Source organism: Alligator mississippiensis, chromosome 11 (genome assembly GCF_030867095.1).
Source record: "Alligator mississippiensis isolate rAllMis1 chromosome 11, rAllMis1, whole genome shotgun sequence".
Classification (NCBI taxonomy): Eukaryota; Metazoa; Chordata; order Crocodylia; family Alligatoridae; genus Alligator; species Alligator mississippiensis.
Genome location: NC_081834.1, coordinates 65,584,082 through 65,601,521, shown reverse-complemented (window position 1 = coordinate 65,601,521; position 17,440 = coordinate 65,584,082). Strand labels below are relative to the sequence as shown.

Sequence of the window (17,440 nt, the reverse complement as noted above, 5' to 3'; positions counted from 1 at the left end):
GACTTCAGAAAAGCAGACTTTAAGTCACTCAGGGAACTCATAGGAAGGATCTCCTGGGAAGCCAGAGTGAGGAGGAGAGGAGTCCAGGAGAGCTGGCTGTACTTGACAGAAATGTAACTGAGATTGCAGGAACAATCCATCGTGTTGCACAGGAAGACTAGCAAGTACGGCAGAAGAGCAGCTTAACTAAATCACAACAAGAAAGCTTATAAGAAGTGGAAACTTGAAGAAATAACTAGGGAAGAATATAAGAGCATTGCTCAGGCATGCAGGGATGAAGTCAGGAAAGCCAAAGCACAATGGGAGTTGTAGCCAGCAAGGGATGTGAAGGGCAACAAGAAGGGTTTCTACAGGTCTGTTGGTAGCAAGAGGAGGATCAGGGAAAGTGTGGGTCCCTTACTGAATGGGGGAGGCAATGCTGGCTACAAAGGACCAACTCACAGGATCACCATGAATTCTAGTTTATTGTACAGGATGTGAAGTTACCAATAAAATCATTAATGCAGACTTTGAGTTATGACAGGTACTGGCCACCTTAACATGCACTGACACACACATACATACACTCATACACACAATGGCTGCAATAGTAGTGTAGCACCAGTGTTGGTTTATACCTATCCAGGGCACTGGAGTCTGCTGTCGATGGTCAGCTTCCTCCAAGGTGATGTCTTCTCCAGAAGGGAGTCACATGCTTGTCCTGTCCTGGTAGGTCGGGTGCTGGAGGAGAGGACGCCACTGAGGATCATGCTTCACTGCCTTTTAATCCCTTTCTGGCAGACTTCTGTGATCCCCCAGCATCATCTTGGCTGCCCAGTCCAGAGGTCGCTGTTCTACACAGGTCTTGCGTAGTGCACGACAGCTGTCAGTCACAGTCACTGGGGGTTCTGCCTGACGGTGCAGTTTTGGGAGTCCACCCTTGACTTGATTGACTTAATGGCAGTGTCCTTGCAGGTTTCAGGCAGCTGGATTAGCTTAAAATGGCTTCTGGAGAAGAGTTTTGTAATGGTAAGTTCCTCTGGCTAGCCTATTGTCAATTAACAGCCAGAGGATCTTGCTTTGTCATTCAATTATCTACTGACTTATATATACTCCATTCACGTAGAGGACCACCCCAATATAGCAATCCAAGTCCAGTGATTACAATTCCAATGTATTCTTATAATAATCATTTTAGTAATGCAAGGTATGACTTACTCTAAGGAATACATTCATTAAAAGTTAAAAGATATAAAATATAAAATACAGAATATCAGGCCACACATGAGATAGATGAAATATAAAAACACACTGAGAGAAATATATAAAAATACCATGAGAGGTAGTGAGGATCAAAGACCACTGGGGACAGTGAGTGAACTAGGTTAGATGCAGTCACGTAGACTGATTTAGCATAAAACTTTAGACAGATATGGGACATTTGCTTTGGTAAACAGGTCTTAATCAAAGAGGGAACACGTTCACCAGGGTATATTTACGGTCATGTGTTCAATGCACTTTGACTTTTCTTGTCTCTTATACACTTTCCTTTTAAGTGGATATTTCAGCTCTTTTGTTTTCCTTAGTGACACTTAGCTCAGTTGAGACGTAGAGGTAGTTTGTAGGATTCTCCTACAGAAAGCCACTTCTGCTTCTTGAATTGCTCTGAGCCTTGCCACAGCCATGCAATGAGTGTGCTAGGTCTCTGTCAATACTTAGAAGGAAAAAGAAATGCACAAAAGAGGGGGGAGGAGGGGAGGTGCACGAAGAAGGGGCTTCTGTTATATCCATGCTGAGAAGGGGAGTGTACAAAGGGGACCCTCTATTACAGCAACCTTTCACCAGAAGATGCAGAAAAGGCTGAAGTGCTCAATGCCATTTTTGCCTTAGTCTTCACAGGCAAGGTCAACTCCCAGACTACTGCATTGGGCAGCATGGTTTGGAGAGGAGGTCAGCAGCCCTTGGTGGTGAAAGAAGAGGTTAGGCACAGCAACAGACAGAGGGAGACTCTGCACTGCCAGGGGTTAAGACAAGGCAGCCTTAGAGACACATTAGGGGCTGGTGGTTTACGGAGTGAGAAGTGGGTGGTGGTGGTCTCAGCAGGCCCAGGAGCAGGGCAGAGATGTAGCCAGACAAGTGTCATGCCCAAAAGAAGGGCAGAGATACGAGCCAGAGAAGGCTCAGGCTTGCGAGCAGGGTATTTTGAGTGGTAATGGCTGTGAGGGATGGGCGTTAGCGGTGTATGAAACAGGCTGTAATCAACTGAGATTTGGATTTGGCTCAAATTTGGGACAGTGATTTGATTCGTTGATTTGGATCACTGTCCCAATTCAATTCGGCCAAAACCGAATCTGAAGATCTGATGCTGCTTCAGAGAATCAGCGATTCACCCACAGAAACAGCTTTCAATGTTTTTTCTATGTCTTGTGAGTACTGAGATGCTGGGGTGGAGGGAGCGAATCTGGGGGAGTCCCTAGCGAGCTCAGCAGCACACCCAGAAGTGGACCAGAAGCACTTTTGGTCCATTTCCGGGTCCGCTAGGGAGTGCATTGGGCTGTGCCCCCACACACTGTGCGCCCCCCCAGAGCCAGGAGGCACCTCAGTGACAAGAGGTTATCTATTTCTACTAAGTTTGGGATGTATCAAGAAATTGATTAACAACCAGGGAAAACACAAGGTTTTTAGGAATTGTCCTCCGAAGATTAAGGGAACCACTAAGGTAAAACAAAAGTAAATCAGAAGGATATTGAGAATGACTCTTCCTGCACATAAACATGAATTATTTACAAAAGAAATATTTACCAAACTAGTTATTCAAGGACAGACATTTTATACATCTACGTACCACACAACAGGAGCCTGATTAAACTCAGCATGAATACAGCAAGGTAAGCAGGAAGGGATACCTCATTGATTGTTGTCAGACAGCCTAGCCACAAACTCACATCTTCTTGCACTATGCAGCTGTCATCAGTATTTTGTATTTTAACTTTTGTGGGAAGGCCCAGGTTAGCTTGAGTTTCACAGTCGTCCATCACTGGGGCCTAAGTGGAACTGGACTTCAAACGACAGGAAAGGACGAGTGTGCCCATTCCCCACCCTTCATGTCAACACGGGGAGGGGCACTAGCATGCAGTCTCAGGGGGTGCCAGGGGCAGGGCAGCTGGGGTGGGTGCCAGCATACAGGTTCAGAGTTGCACTTAAGCAGGGAGCTGTTCATCTCCTCTCTGGCAGCTGGACAAGGGTCTTTCCCAACTCAAGCTTCTCCCTTTCTCGTGCCTGGGAAGGCAGGAGGAGAGTGCACATGGTAAATCCTTAGCACCATCACCCTGTAACCAGCTACAAAGGTGCCCCAGCCCCATGATTAGTGAAGGACTGGATGGGGACCCCTCCACATGGGACATTTCTGCAACTCTCTGGGTCCTGGGGTCCCCACCAGAGACATAGGAGACCCAGTAGCTCCAGCCTGTGAGTGATGGAGTGATGCCAGTACCTCGCAGCTGCAAGACAGGATGTGGCACATGGTCCAGTGACATGAGGGGCAGTGAGAGAGGGGTGATCCTCAGCTTGGGAGCTCATTGCCTGGTGCACAAAGAAGTGCTGTCCTGGGTCACAACTCCCAGCCCAGCCCTTGGGCTCTAGTTGGTATCTTCTGTGAAGGGCTCCCCTGGATCATAGCAACACCAGCACTACCCCTGTTGTCTCCTTTGGCTTAGAGATGCCCCACACTCCCATATTACCATCCTTTGTGACACTCTCTGGGGAGCCCTCACACCTTCAGAGGAGTCCTTCAGCCCCAAACCCCTCTCCGCTGTCTCCTGTCTGAGCACTGAGAACAAGCCGGGCTACGTCGCAGGTGCCAAATGCCTCAGTTCCACTGGACTCATTCAGGCCTTGCCAGCTCGTAGCAGAGGAAACATTGCCAGATTTGGGAATCACTCCTTTCATTATGTTCATGCTATAGCTCCCCTCCTCCGCAGAAGAGGCAGCCAGGATTTCCCAAGTGCTTTGATCTCACAGTTAATGCACATGGTCAGTAAGGCACAAGCTCTGTAAGGCTGTCCAAGGCCAGGCAGAAATAAAGGACTCCAGCCACAAGCGTGGGAAACAGCTGCCGGGCTGGACAGCACAGGCTATGCTGTGAACATCTAGAGGCCTGGTTTGCCATTAGTAGACTCAACAAAACCTAACTTCAGATTTTCACCTGCATGTTACGCACATGCACCCCACCTGCCTCAAGGGGGTGACATCCTCACAAGCCAGCTACGAGCCCTCAGAGCAGGGCACCAGGAGCTGCCTCTGCTCGTGTCCCTGCTCAGCAGGTCTAGATGGCCTCCCATCTAGTTGTGGGCTGAGCCTCATGGGAGAGACTCCAGAAGTTCCTTGCATGAATGGTGTGTGCCCCCAGCAGCTGAGGGGGCACGGCTGTGCTGGTGGCAGTGGGAGCGTGGTGGTAGTAAGCTGGGAGTTCCTGCAGATGCCACCGGGGATGCACTGCCACGTTCAGGGTTTGCATGTGCACGCACATGTATTCCCTACACGTCCCCCCTGGTTCCTTGTGTGAATCATGACAGGAATCGGTGGCCCCCTCCACCCGCAGGTCAGCCCCTGCCAGCACTTCAATCATGGTGGATTTCTGATCGCCAATGTTTCCCCCTCCACCGCCTATCCCTGACAAAAGGAATATGGTTCCCAGGGGGGCTGGGGCTGGGGCGGGGCAGGAAACAGGGGCCCCCACACCTGTCCTGCAGGTGCCCATCTTAGGGCCTTGGAGGGGCAGGTGAGGGAGCTCCAGGAGGAGGTTAGCAGGCTGAGGGGATCAGAGAAGCAGAGGACAATATTGAAGGGTATTTCCTTTCCCTGCAGGGCCAAGCACCAAAGGGAGAAGCACCCCAGGAGATGCCCTCCACAGCAGAATGGCAGAAGGTTCCCTCCAGAGCCAGGGCTGGTTGCGACGGTGCACTACCAGTTCTCCCAGTCCAGCTGGAGACAGGTATGAGGCCCTGGCGACACTGGAGGAGAAGGAAGGAGAGGAAGAAACCTCTGGAGAGGAGGTCACTCCACGCACAGAACAGACTGAAGGAGGCAAGCTGACCTGGAAGAAGAGACGGTGAGTGCTTGTTATAGGCGACTCCACCCTGAGAGGTACAGAGGGTCCCACCTGTCACCAGGATTCCTTGACACATGAGGTCTCCTGTCTGCCCGCAGCGAGGATTCAGGATGTGACAGAGATGATCCCGGCCATTATCTAGCCCACTGATTACTACGCCATGGTACTAATTCCTGTGGGCGCTAATGATGCAGGCAGGGGAAGCCCAGATCATCTGATGAAGGACTACCATGCTCTGGGGGCAAGCTGAGGGAGACAGGGGCACAGGTGGTCTTCTCATCTGTCCTTCCAGTGAGCGGACGTGGACGACGCCATGAGATCTGTGTCAGAGAGGTCAACTTGAGCCTTTATGAATAGTGTCTTGAGGAGAGCTTCAGCTTCTTGGACCATGACCCATACTTCAAGATGAGAGACATGCTCAGGTGGGATGGGCTTCACCTCTCCCCCAGAGGTAAGCGTGTGTTCTCTTTCAGGTTGGCCGATCTCCTCCGGCGGGCTTTAAACTAGGCTCGCTGGGGGAAGGGGAGGATGAGGTGCGAGGGAGCCCTGGACCACCAAACCAAGTGTTGCCCACAAGAACAGCCCAGCCAAAACTGACAATGAGCACAAGAAATACCCACGTAAGAGACCCAGATAGTCCTGGGATTAGAGGGGTGGTGCATACACCTTCAGGAGGCCTTAAATGCCTCTACACTAATGCTCGCAGTATGGGGAACAAGCAGGAAGAATTTGCCCTCCTGCTAGCTGACACAGACACAGACATAGTGGGGCTCGCTGAAACATGGTGGGATCCAACACATGACTGGGCGGTGAACATCAAGAGCTATAGGCTGTACAGGAGGGATAGAAGAGGGAGGAAAGGCGGGCGTGTGGCTCTCTACGTCAAAGAACAATTCACATCCTCAATGAGCAGCACTGGGTCAGAGGAGGGACACACTCAAGTGATCTGGGGTAGAATACAAGGGGGTCGGGGGGAAAGGGACTTGACGGTGGGGGTTTGCTACAGACCTCCCAACCAGGGGGAAGAGCTAGAGCGGAAATTCTCAGGTCAGCTCGCAGAGGCAGTTAAGTCAAAGAACGTGGTCATCATGGGTGACCTAATCTATATGGACATTTGATGGGAAGAGCAGTCAGCCAGGTCTGACCACTCACATAGGTTCCTTGCCATGTTACAGGACCTTCATCTAACCTAGGACGTGCACAGCCCCACCAGGGGAGACGTCTTGTTAGACCTAGTCCTAGCCACAGGCGACGACCTGGTGAGGGGTCTGCGGGTGCTCGACCACCTGGAAGATAGCGATCATCGCATTCACCATCCAGCGCAGGGTGATAAAGGCCTGCAGCAAGACAGCAGCCCTGGACTTCAGGAGGGTGGATTTCATTGACCTAAGGAGACTAGTTGTGTAGGCACTGAGGTTCCAGAGGGGTGGGGAATTGGGAGTCCAAGAAGAGTGGTCATTCCTGAAGGAGAAGGTCCTCCGAGCCCAAAGGGTGGCAATCCCAACACGGATCAAAGGGGGCAAGAGTGCTCAAAAGCCCCCATGGCTCACCAAAAGCATATGGGAATGTCTCCTAGCTAAAAGGGAGGCGTACACCCAATGGCAGGGAGGGGCCATCACCAGGGAGGACTACAGTTGCTCGGGGCTGCAGGGGGGCAGTCAGGAAGACTAAGGCAGAGATGGGACTGGGACTAGCTACCCGGATCAAGGACGACAAGAAATCCTTTGATAAATATGAAGGGGTCAAAAAAAAGTTACTGGGTAATGTACGGCCTATGAAGGACACGCCTGGAAATCTGGTGGTCACACCAGATGACAAAGCTAACTTATTTAACGATTTCTTTGCCTCCATTTTTCTGAGCAGGGACCAGGTCATCCCCACCCCTGGGATCCCCAATGGCCCCAGGGGAGGCGCAGCCAGGCCCAGGGTCAGAGAGGACCTAGTCAGGGAACTTCTGGAGGGACTGGACGTGTTCAAATCAGCAGGTCCTGACGATCTCCAACCCCAGGATGCTGAGGGAATTAGCAGGGGTCATTTTGGGACCCCTGACATGGCTTTATGAGCACTCGTGGTGCTCCAGCGAGATGTCAGAGGACTGGAAAAGGGCCAAAGTGGTCCCCAGTTTCAAAAATGGGACGAAGGAGGACCCAGGAAATTACAGGCCTGTTAGTCTTACCTTGGTCTTGGGGAAGCTCTTTGAGAAAATTTTCCAGGAGCACATCTGCAAGAGGCCAGCAGGGGAGGTTATGCTTAGGGGCAACCAGCATGGGTTCATTCAAGGCAGGCCCTGTCAGACCAACCTGGTGGCCTTCTATGACCAGGTCACAAATTCCTTGGACACAGGTGTCATGGTGGACATAGTCTTTCTGGACTTTAGGAAGGCCTTCGACACTGTCTCTCACCCCATTCTTCTTAAAAAATTAGGAGATTGTGGTGTCGATGCCTACACAGTCAGATGGGTCACAAATTGGCTGGAGGGCCACACCCAAAGAGTGGTGGTGGACGGTTCACTTTCGACCTGGAGGGATGTGGGCAGTGGGGTCCCCCAGGGCTCGGTCCTCGGGACCGCACTGTTCAACATCTTCATCAGTGACTTGGATGAGGGGGTGGAAAGCACCTTGTTCAAATTTGCAGATGGCACTAAGATGTGGGGAGAAGTGGGCATGCTAGAAGGGAGGAATAGGCTGCAATCAGACCTGGACAGGTTACAGGGGTGGGCAGATGAGAACAGGATGGGTTTCAGCACTGACAAGTGTTTGTGGGACACCCTGGGGAGCCCTCACACCTTCACAGGAGTCCCTCAGCCCCAGACCCCTCTCTGCTGTCTGCTGTTTTACAGATGAGAGCTAGACCCAAGGGACCAACTCTTCAGTGCAAAGTGCCTCAGCTGCACCGCACTCATTCAGTCAGTGCCTGATCACAGCGGTGGAAATTTTGCCAACTTAGGGAATCACACCCTTCACCTCACTTGTGCTAGAAATGACAGGTCCCCTCCTCCAGAACAGAATTTCCCAAGTGCTCGGATCTGATCTCCCCTTTCGCAGACCATCAGTAAGGGACAAGCCATGCTCATGATGTCCAAGGACACTCAGAAACCAACACGCACAGCCAGGGGAAGGGAAAGAGCTGCGAGGCCGGCCAGCACAGACTACATTGTGACCATGCGGGGACATGAGACCTGTATTACCATTAGCAGATTCAAGGAACAAGAACCAGAGATTTTCACCTGCATGTTCAGCACCTTCGCAAGCTCACACTCTCAGTAGCTGATGTCCTCCAAAGCCAGTGGAAAGCCCTCAGGGCAGGGCCCAGGGACAGCCTCTGCTGGCACCTGCTGATGGGGAGCCGAGCACAGCCTGTGCAGAGCTGTGGGGTGAGCCCAGGGGGAAGGCACCAAAGGTGACTTGAAGCGAGGCCTGTGGATCACAGCAGGATTGGTGGCACCCCCGAGGTCAGCCTCTGTCACAGCTTCACTGCCATTTCATTCCTGATTGCAACTCCCACCACCAAAGGGAACGTGGCAGCCATGGGGTGAGGGAAACACCAGATGCAGTTAGGAGAGTGTGGGGGAGACTGACTTTGCTGCACGGGGCTGTAAACCCACACGGCTTCAGAAACAGACCCAGGGAAATGGAGCTATGAAAAGGGAGGGCTCAACGCACCGCACACACCGGTGAGACAAGTTATTGGTCAGAAACAACATCACCCCCAGCAGGACAGAAAGCTGCTCCTTTCCAGTCCCCAAGGAGTGATCCAGAGCAGTACCAGGAACAATTAAATAGCACAAGCTCCAGCACATGTTTCAATGGACCCAATTCAACTCCCACCTGCTTCTATCCAACAGCCCCACGGGACACCTGGGACCCCAGGCCAGGCTTACCAGATCTCAATTACAACGAGGTGGCTACAAGCTCAGAAACCCCCCAGGACCGCCCTGGCCCAAGGGTAGAGCATGTGTTCCCTGGGTATCACTGGGCTCCTCCACCCTGTCCTTTCCTAACAACATGTTTCCACCGCTCGGGCTGAGGGTGATACTGGTCCTTCCTGGGGCATATTAGCTTAAGTTGGGCCCCACGGGAGTCTCATTCCAAAGGGCTGTGACAACTGCTGCAAACAGCCTTGTTACAACTCCCTGTGTCTCAGATACGAGTCCCCTGGAGATCCCCCCAAAATCAGTAGCATTTCTGAGTGCAGATGTGGTATACACTTAGGCAGATAAAGGGTTAACTCTGAGGAGTCAACCCCAGGGGTCCAGGTGAGGATGGAGGGAAAGTGAGAAGAGCTCCAGACACAGGGACAGGTGCCAGGAGACGGGGCTGGAGAATCACGCTGGGCAATGCAGGCCCCGAAGCTGCAGGATCTAACTGAGGAGCCCTGCAGGGAGAGAGGGGAGACATCAGCACAGGGCAGGGACTAGCGGCACTGGGGAAGGGCCGGGGGGGATCTGACAGGCGCCAGGGCCTCCCTAGAGGCTTGTCTGGAGCCTCCGGGTGGGGAGATGCTTTTGCAGGGCCCAGGATGCTCTGACCATGGGAGTAGCTCTAGGTTTGTCCCAAATGGCACTAATGAGGGAGATGGAGACTCCTCCTCTTCCTCACTGCAAACGCTCCATGTTCCAGCTCCCACCCATGCTGGGCTGGGCAAGTGTTGGGGTGAAAGGGCAGGGGCAGCTGCTCCATGGACTCCCTGTACAGCCTGTGGTCCCTGAGGGGGAGGGGGCTTCATAGGAGTAGACAGAGATGGAAATTACCTGTTGGCTGGGGAACGGGGCGGCCTGGAAAACAAGGAGAAACATGGTGAGAGTCTCAGCAGAGGCAGCCCCTCTGAGAGATCAGAGATCCTGCCCTAGCCCTGAGGTGCAGAGCAGACCCCATTAGGGACCCCACATCCCCCATTAAAAACCCAATGACAGGCTCAGCCAAATAGGGCTGGATATAGGGATTTGCTGTGTGCACGTGTAGATATTTCCCTGAACTGGATTCACTACTCTCTGCTTTGGTCTCTATTTCCAGACAACATTCAGCAAGGATGAATTCAAGCAGGGTCACACTTGTGTAAGCCACAGATTCAGCTAGGAAGGTGTGTCTGTATCTTCACTATATGACCGAGGGCAGGCAGGGAGATGCGGGCTGAATCAAGTGTTCAGTACACCCATAGACCAGACCATGGCTCTGCACATTTTGGAGGAGCCCTTGCTATGTTTTTCTTTTCTGCCAAAAACAGCAATTGAAAATTTAGGGAAGAAGGAGGTGGCGAGGAGTATCAGAAAGAAGGAAACTGATTCCGATAAGCACGGGTGCAAGAGAAAATGTACTATCCTCAGACTGCAGTCACCTTTCCTTAAGAAAGAAAAAATAACACCAAAAACTCCACCTGCAAGAAATTGCAGTGAGCAGTATATGGGAGAAATATGGTAAGAGCAGCTTCTGCTAGTTCCCAGGTAGGCGTGAAAGCTGCATTGGCCTCACAGGGAGCAGAGCCATGAGCAGTGCTTTCTCCTTCCTGTTGCTGCTCCTCATCTCCTGACTGCAGGAAAGGTCTGTTATGCTCCTCTCTGCCAGTCACAGTGCAGGGGGACATTTTCTCCCTGGGTCTGGTGTAGGTGAGACAATCCTTCTCCTGTTCCACATCCCTCCCTGATTGTCTAGGGTAATGGTGAGTCCAGAACAACTGACACCTTCAGGCCTTTCACACCTGCAGGGCTGAGGATCTACATTATATTGGGCTGAACAAAATGAGTCTGACCCACCAGCTGCCAAAGCTTCCTCAGTTGGAGCAACAAAGTCCGAGACAAGGGCAGCTGAGATTAAGGTCTGCTAGGATATGAAGTTTTCCCAGAGGCAAACCTGATTCTGTGCCAGCAGACAAGCAACAGGACAGAGGAGAGAGGTTTGGGGCAGAAAGACCCCCTGATACCTCAGCCCCATGAAGTCCCACAGTGGGTTACACCCAGGTGCCCCCACCCCCTTGGGACTGGCACCTCCGAACCCAGGGTCACTGCCTTTTAGCAGGGGAGAGGAAATGCCCAGAGTCAAGGCAGTGGCAGCTCTGCCTACCCATGGCCCCTGCTCTGCCCTGCCCCTTAGAGGAGGGAGGGACAGTAGGATCCAACCCCAGCCCCAGGAGTTGAGAAACCGGGAAGCCCCTGCCAGACTCCAGGGCAGTTCATTCTGGGGTGTGAGAGGGAGCAGAGCCTGCAGACAGACCGACAGGCCGAGCATTTTGCCCCAACGACGCCTTGGTTCCAGCACCCCAGCCGAGCCCCACTCACCTTTCTTGTTCCTCAGGTAGACGAGGAGTCCCAGCGCCAGGAAGACCAGCCCCAGCACAAAGCCCCCGACCCCTGTCAGCATCTTGCTCCTGGCCGAGTCTGACTGCGCCTCTGTAGAGACAAGAGCCAGAGGTGAAGGGCTCAGTCCTGGCTCCCACCCCCTGCTCACACCCCTGCCCTCTGTGGGGAAGGGGTCTGACCATGGACAGCCCTTGTGGGGCTGCACAAAGGGAGACCCGTCTCCTCCAAGATCTCAGGGGCTGCCCCAGGATCCGAGTTCCTTACCCCAGAGCACAGTGACGGGGCCCGGCAGGCTGCTGTGCTCCACCTGGCAGGTGTAGACGTCCCCGCTCCAGGGGGTCATTTCCAGCATCACCAGGATCTGGAAGGTCCAGTCTCCGTTCTGCATCAGCTCCGTGGACACCACTGCGGCCGTCTGCTCCTGCCCGTTCTTCAACCATTTCACCTCGATCCCACCAGGGTAAAACCCCGTCACGGAGCAAATCAGTGTGTCTGGGTGGGCCTGGGCTCCTGATTTTGCTGGGGAGACTTTCACCTTGGGCTTCACTGAGAGGGAAAGAGATGGAGAGAATGAGCTGGGAGAAAGAATGATTCCTCCATCAGGGAAAGTTTTCTCCCCCCAACCCCTGCCCGCCTCAGTTTCTCTCACCCCTGAGCCTTGAGTTTAGGTAAATCTTTACTTTGGTGCCACTATAAAACTGCTGTGTTTTCCCACATGCAGCACACATTCTTTTCCCCAAGAACAAATAACTGGACTTTGCAATGTGAAGCTGAACTGAGGAATTCGGTAAGAGCAGTTTCTGGACTCTCAAGAAGCGGAGCAAGTGGCAGCCTCCCTGCTACTACTTGCTTACTTATTTTAAGAAAATGTGTTTTTCTCCCCTGATGCATGTTGTTGCTGCTGCATGTTGCATTCAAGAAAATATGCTATTTTTTTATCATTAAAGCTAAACTTTAATTGCAGTTTCTTTTTCTTAGTTGCAAATGACCTGAATCCAGTAGTGTCTTTCAAAGGCTCTGGATTCCCTTTTTCATTCAAGATGCCAAGGGGAGACCTCTCCATTTTGGAGTTCAAGCTCTACGGCTGCAGCACAAAGTGTCCTGTCCTGGGTTAATGGCTTCCACCTGTGTACAGCCAGGGGCTTTGCTTGGGAGTGCCAGAGAGTGGCAAAGATATCCCAGGTTTGGGACCTGGCCCTGTCCCCAGGAGACCACATCATATGTCTCATAAGCAGACGTTCGGGTTTTCCATTTACTGCAGAAGAATGTGGATGTTCTCCTTTAAAGAGAAAAGGAGGCCGGGTAGAGGTGCAGCCCCGCATGCGAGCCCCCCTGGTCTGCTACTCCTCACCCTGCTGGTGGCGCGGCCTTACTCCATGGTGGCAGGGCTGGTGCAGAGGTGTTGGCGGCAGTGGCAGCAGTGAGTCTTGCCACCCTGCTCCACCCTCCTGTGCCAGGTCCCACCCGCTGGGCCACAAAGGCAGCTCCTGCCTGGTGGTCTGGCCAAGCTATAGCCTCACGTCCTGCTGTGGGCACACAAATCTGGGGGGGGACATGTTCACCCCATACCACCCCAACTCATCACGTATGCTGTTGCCTATGGTTGGGCACCTCCCCTGCCCCATACAACCCCCTTCCCAATATACAGAAGGGCTGCAGCCTGGGGGAGGGGGAAGTGGATTGAAAGTGCAGGGCACCAGCAGGACTGAGGTGCGTGGGGGGTTGCCAGGAGAGAGGGAAACTGGCAGGGATGGGGGCTGTGGGTCAGGAGTGTGGGGCACCAGTGTGGATGGGGGACTGCGGTTCGAGAGTGAGGGGACTGGTGGAGATGGGGAGGTGCAGGTCAGGAGTGAGGGGCATCAGCAGGGCTAGTGGGTTGTGAATCAGGATTGAGGGGCACTGGTGGGGACGGTGGGCTGTGGGTCAGGAGTGAGGGACATTGGTGAGGATGGGGGAGTGCAGGTCAGTAGTAAGGGGTATCAGCAGGGCTGGGGGGGGCTACAGCTTGATAGTGAGGGGTACTGACATATCAGGGCTGCTCAATAGCACAAAGCACCGGAGGGGCGGGGGGAGCAGCTGCAGCTGGACCCACATCCTGGTGAGTGAAGCGGGCAGGGGAAGCTATGATTTTCCATGATCTATGACCAAAATCAAATGCCAAAATATAGAGGTATTTAGATTGTATTTTATTGTAATGACTGAGGCACTGGCTGGTTTCCAAATTGGTTTAAAACAGTAAATATCTCAATAAACTTTGTGTGCAGCTGACACCTCTATCTACAGCAGAGTTTCATTTTAATCATGGAAAAATGTGGATTTGGGGTTTATTAAGCAGAGAATTTGGGATTTTTAAACACAGGACACCAGGACCCCGGCTCATGTGGTTGAGATTCCTGTTACCCCTGAATGCAGTGACTTGCCCCACACCAAGAGCAACAAGCTTGTCTTCTCGGAGATGAGCAAGACCCTTCTGGTTTTCTACCCTGATGGAAACGGGACATTCCCCAGGATCTGGGCAGGCAAAGCTGTCTGGGCCCAGGAAACCCCCAGCTGTGGTGCCCCCTCCCACACCGCAGGGACCTGCCCCCGCCCCAGGGAAAGGCTCCACAGGGCTGAGTCCCCTGGATCCTGCCTGTGGCGCGAGTGCCCCTGCCTGGACCCACCTGCAGGCCTTGGGCAACGCTCTTTGCAGGGACTGGTTTCTAGGGCAGGGAGCTCTGATCTCAGGCACTGGTGGATGCTGCGCAGCCGGCCCCCGGGACCAGGGCCCACAGCCACTCCCCAGCCAAAGCAGTCCTGCGAGTGGAGACGGGCAGAGCCCCCTCTGACCCCACAGCTCCCATCACTGCATCGCAGGCCGTGCCTGGGCTCCTGTCTGTCCTAACCATGGGTGACCCCTGAGCCCCTCCCCCTCCCAGCCCTGGGGGCCTGATGCTCCTGGGTCACTTCTGCAACTCCCGGTGTGACCTGACTGCCCCCAGCTGCCCCTGCCCCAGGGAGTGTCGCTGCAGCTGCCCCGTGGGTCGTGCCCCTGTAGGGTGACAGTGTGACCCCCCCCCAAGTACAACCCGGCACCCACCACCTGCCCCTCCCCCCCCCGGGGTCTGCACTCCCACCTCCTCCTGTGCCCCACCGTGTTATTTCTTTCCCTTCCCAGTCACACCTGCCCCTTCCTCTGCCCGCGCCCCACGGCGCAGCTCTGCCCCTGCCCTGGCAGCATGGGTGCGGGCTGTGGGGAGCAGCTGCAGCTCCTGGCCCTCGCCCCCCACAGCCCCACTGCACACGGGGAAGGCGCCAGAGCCCGGGGACACCGCGCTGCGGCCAGTGACACGGCCCTGCTTGTAGTGGTTCAAGCTCCGCTGTGCGCGGGGATGGTGTTCCCGTGCGCCCCGCAGGGCCAGGGGCTGTGGGCGATCACCCCAGGGGCTGCCCCCACCGCCACCGCCGCCGCCCCTGCCCCCACCGCCACCGCCTCCGCCACCGCCTCCGCACCCAGCGACGGCGCCAGACCCCGGGGACTCACCGCTGCGGCCGATCACGTGGCCTCGCTCCAACACCCCGTAGTTGTATCGGCACGTGTCCACTGCGGCCCGTCTGTCCTCCATTATGTCCTTCTGGCTGTTCCAGTACTTGGCGTCAGGCTCCCCCAGCTCCGTGTCGGCCACGTACACGCCCAGGTCGCTGTCGAAGTGAGCGTAGTCCTGCCGGTCCCAGACGTACCTGTTCACATACCTCACGCGCTGGGTGCCGTTGGTGTAGAGACAGTCGTGCTTGCCCTGGTAGAGGAAGTGCTCTGGGGCGGGGGAGGGAGAGAGGAGGCGGGTCAGGGTCTCCCCACAGCAGACCCCGGGGGGCAGAGTGCCCGGGCACTCACTGCTCTGGGATCACACGGGGCGCCCCCCCCCCCCCCGGCCGTCTGCCCCCCTCCTGCCCGACCCCCCGGGCTGCCCCCCCCGACCCCCATCCTGCCCCCCAGTGACCCCACCTCAGACCACTGCCTGTGCAGCACCCGGGTGCCCATCGGGGGTCACTGCTCCCCCGCAGCATCGCCCGGCCGTGCATTGCGGTCCCTCCGCACAGAAACCCCCGACATCCCTGTCCCTAAAGCCGGAGATCGGTTCCCCTTGCAGGAAAGCCCAGAGCTGCCGCGGCTCGAGGTCCTGCCGGACCCACCCCGAGCCCTGCTCACCTGGGGGCTCCGTGCAACGAGCCACGTGGGGTCCCAGCACCGCCAGTGTCACCAGCACAGCCCCAGCCCAGCGCCTCCCGGCCCCCGGCATCCCCCCGGTCCCCATCGCTGCGCAGGACACACAGCTGACACCCCTCGATGGCCCTAAATGAGAACTGCTCTGCCCAGCTCCGAGCACCAGCTCCCAGGACGCTGCCCAGCCCCGGGGACAGGACAGCACCCGCCCCGCACACCAATCAGCATCGGGGCTGAGCCGTGTCATCTGTCGCCAGGTAAAGCCGGGGTCAGCAGGGCTCCGCTCCACACTTGTCCCGGCTGCAGCAGAGTCGGTGCTTGGCCCCAGCACCTGCACTGGCCCCATGGCAGCTGGGTGGTGCTGGGGGGAGCCCAGGGTCCACATCCACAGAGGAGTCAGTTTTGTTCACAGGAACACACCCCAGGGGGAAGCCCTGTCTCCAGGGCTCAACCACCCCAGGGCTCCCTCAGCTCATCTCCCACAGTGTTCCCAATCCCTGACTTCTCTCCCCTCTGCATTTCCCCCTCACACCCAGTGCACCTGGGCAGGGCTGTTCTCCCCATGTCACAGGTGGGAGCTGAGCCTCAGAGCCGTACAGTGCTGTGCAGTGCGGTACATGGAGCATCTGTTCACCCAAATCCCAGGCAACCTTCAGGACTGTGCACCCATCTGCTCTCCCTTCCCCTCTGCCCAGCCCCCTGTGACCACCCAGCCCCGCAGACAGAGGCAGCAACTGGGTGCTGAGGGTGGGCAGGAAGGGTGCGCGCTGAGGAATCCCAACCACTCTGTGCACAAAGGGACTAAAGAGGGGTGCAGGACTGGAGGGTTTGGTCACTGGGACCAGATTGGAACTGGTGAAAGGCAGGGCCCCGTGTCCCATCTCCCCTGAGCCCCATCCATGGTACCTGCTGTCTGGTAGGAGTTTGTCATATTCTGGTACCTGCTGGTTTGTCATATTACGGTACCTGCTGTCTGGTGGGAGTTGTCATATTATGCTCAGTGGAATAGTTTGAGTTCTTTTCTCTAGTGCAAAATCTGCCCTGGTTACACAGAAGTGAGATATTCAGTTGCCAAGTTTTCACTTGGGTGTATTCTTCCAGTCTTGAACTAATAACTGTACTGGGACATGGTTTGCAGGACTATAAGATTGCACATATGGTGCTGTCTGGTAGAAGATTTTCTGTCCATCTCCTCTGGGCTGTTGCTCTCCCTGCCATCGCTTCATCAGGACAAGGAATTTCTCCCATTAGCAGATCCCTCCCAGCCCCTGCTGTCTGCCCAGGGGAAAGCTGCATGTGTCCCCACCACCCTGATCTCTCTGTAACTGCCTGACCTTGTGCCCAGTGCAAGTGCCCCCAAGAGAGGAGCTGGATAGAGAATGGGACTTCCTTTGGGCCTAGCTGGCCCTGTGTACCCAGCTGGCCTTGCAGAGCACTAGGATGGTCAAAGCCACTTACAGTACACGGTCTTGGACACCTGGACCAATGGTTGGAGCAGGAATGGGAGAGGGGAAGTAGAGCCCCCTCATTCCACATGCTGAGCTCTCCCCAGCGGGACACTCACTTGCAGAAGACAGGAAGAGCAAGGGTTTCTACAGGGACATCCCAGGCCCACATCCAGCTGAGCAGAGCCTGCCCTCTGGGCAGGGACTGGAGCCCCTGGCTTGGACCAGCCTTATGATTTTCCAGTCCCTGTCCAGGACTCAGCCACCCCAGGGGGGCTCAGCAGGGGATATTCCTCCTGTGAGTCACCACTGCACCCTGGGCTCCAGCAGGCTTTGGTTTCAATCCACACTCCTGGGGGGACATTGGGGTTTTGTAGGTTCGAACAGAAAAGTAACTAAACATGTACTCA

General features: G+C 55.0%; 1 protein-coding gene across 1 annotated transcript; it reads right to left on the bottom strand.

Moving 5' to 3' along the window:
- Positions 1–445: 445 nt before the first annotated feature.
- Positions 446–15,728, bottom strand: LOC132244216 (DLA class II histocompatibility antigen, DR-1 beta chain-like). Its single transcript, XM_059715357.1, has 6 exons — positions 15,571–15,728; positions 14,905–15,174; positions 11,646–11,927; positions 11,361–11,471; positions 9,840–9,863; positions 446–9,463 (listed from the first exon to the last, which is right to left on the bottom strand). The coding sequence occupies exons 1-6, from the start codon at positions 15,674–15,676 to the stop codon at positions 9,450–9,452; spliced, it is 807 nt and encodes a 268-aa protein (XP_059571340.1). The 5' UTR covers positions 15,677–15,728; the 3' UTR covers positions 446–9,449.
- Between the last annotated feature and the right edge of the window lie 1,712 nt (positions 15,729–17,440).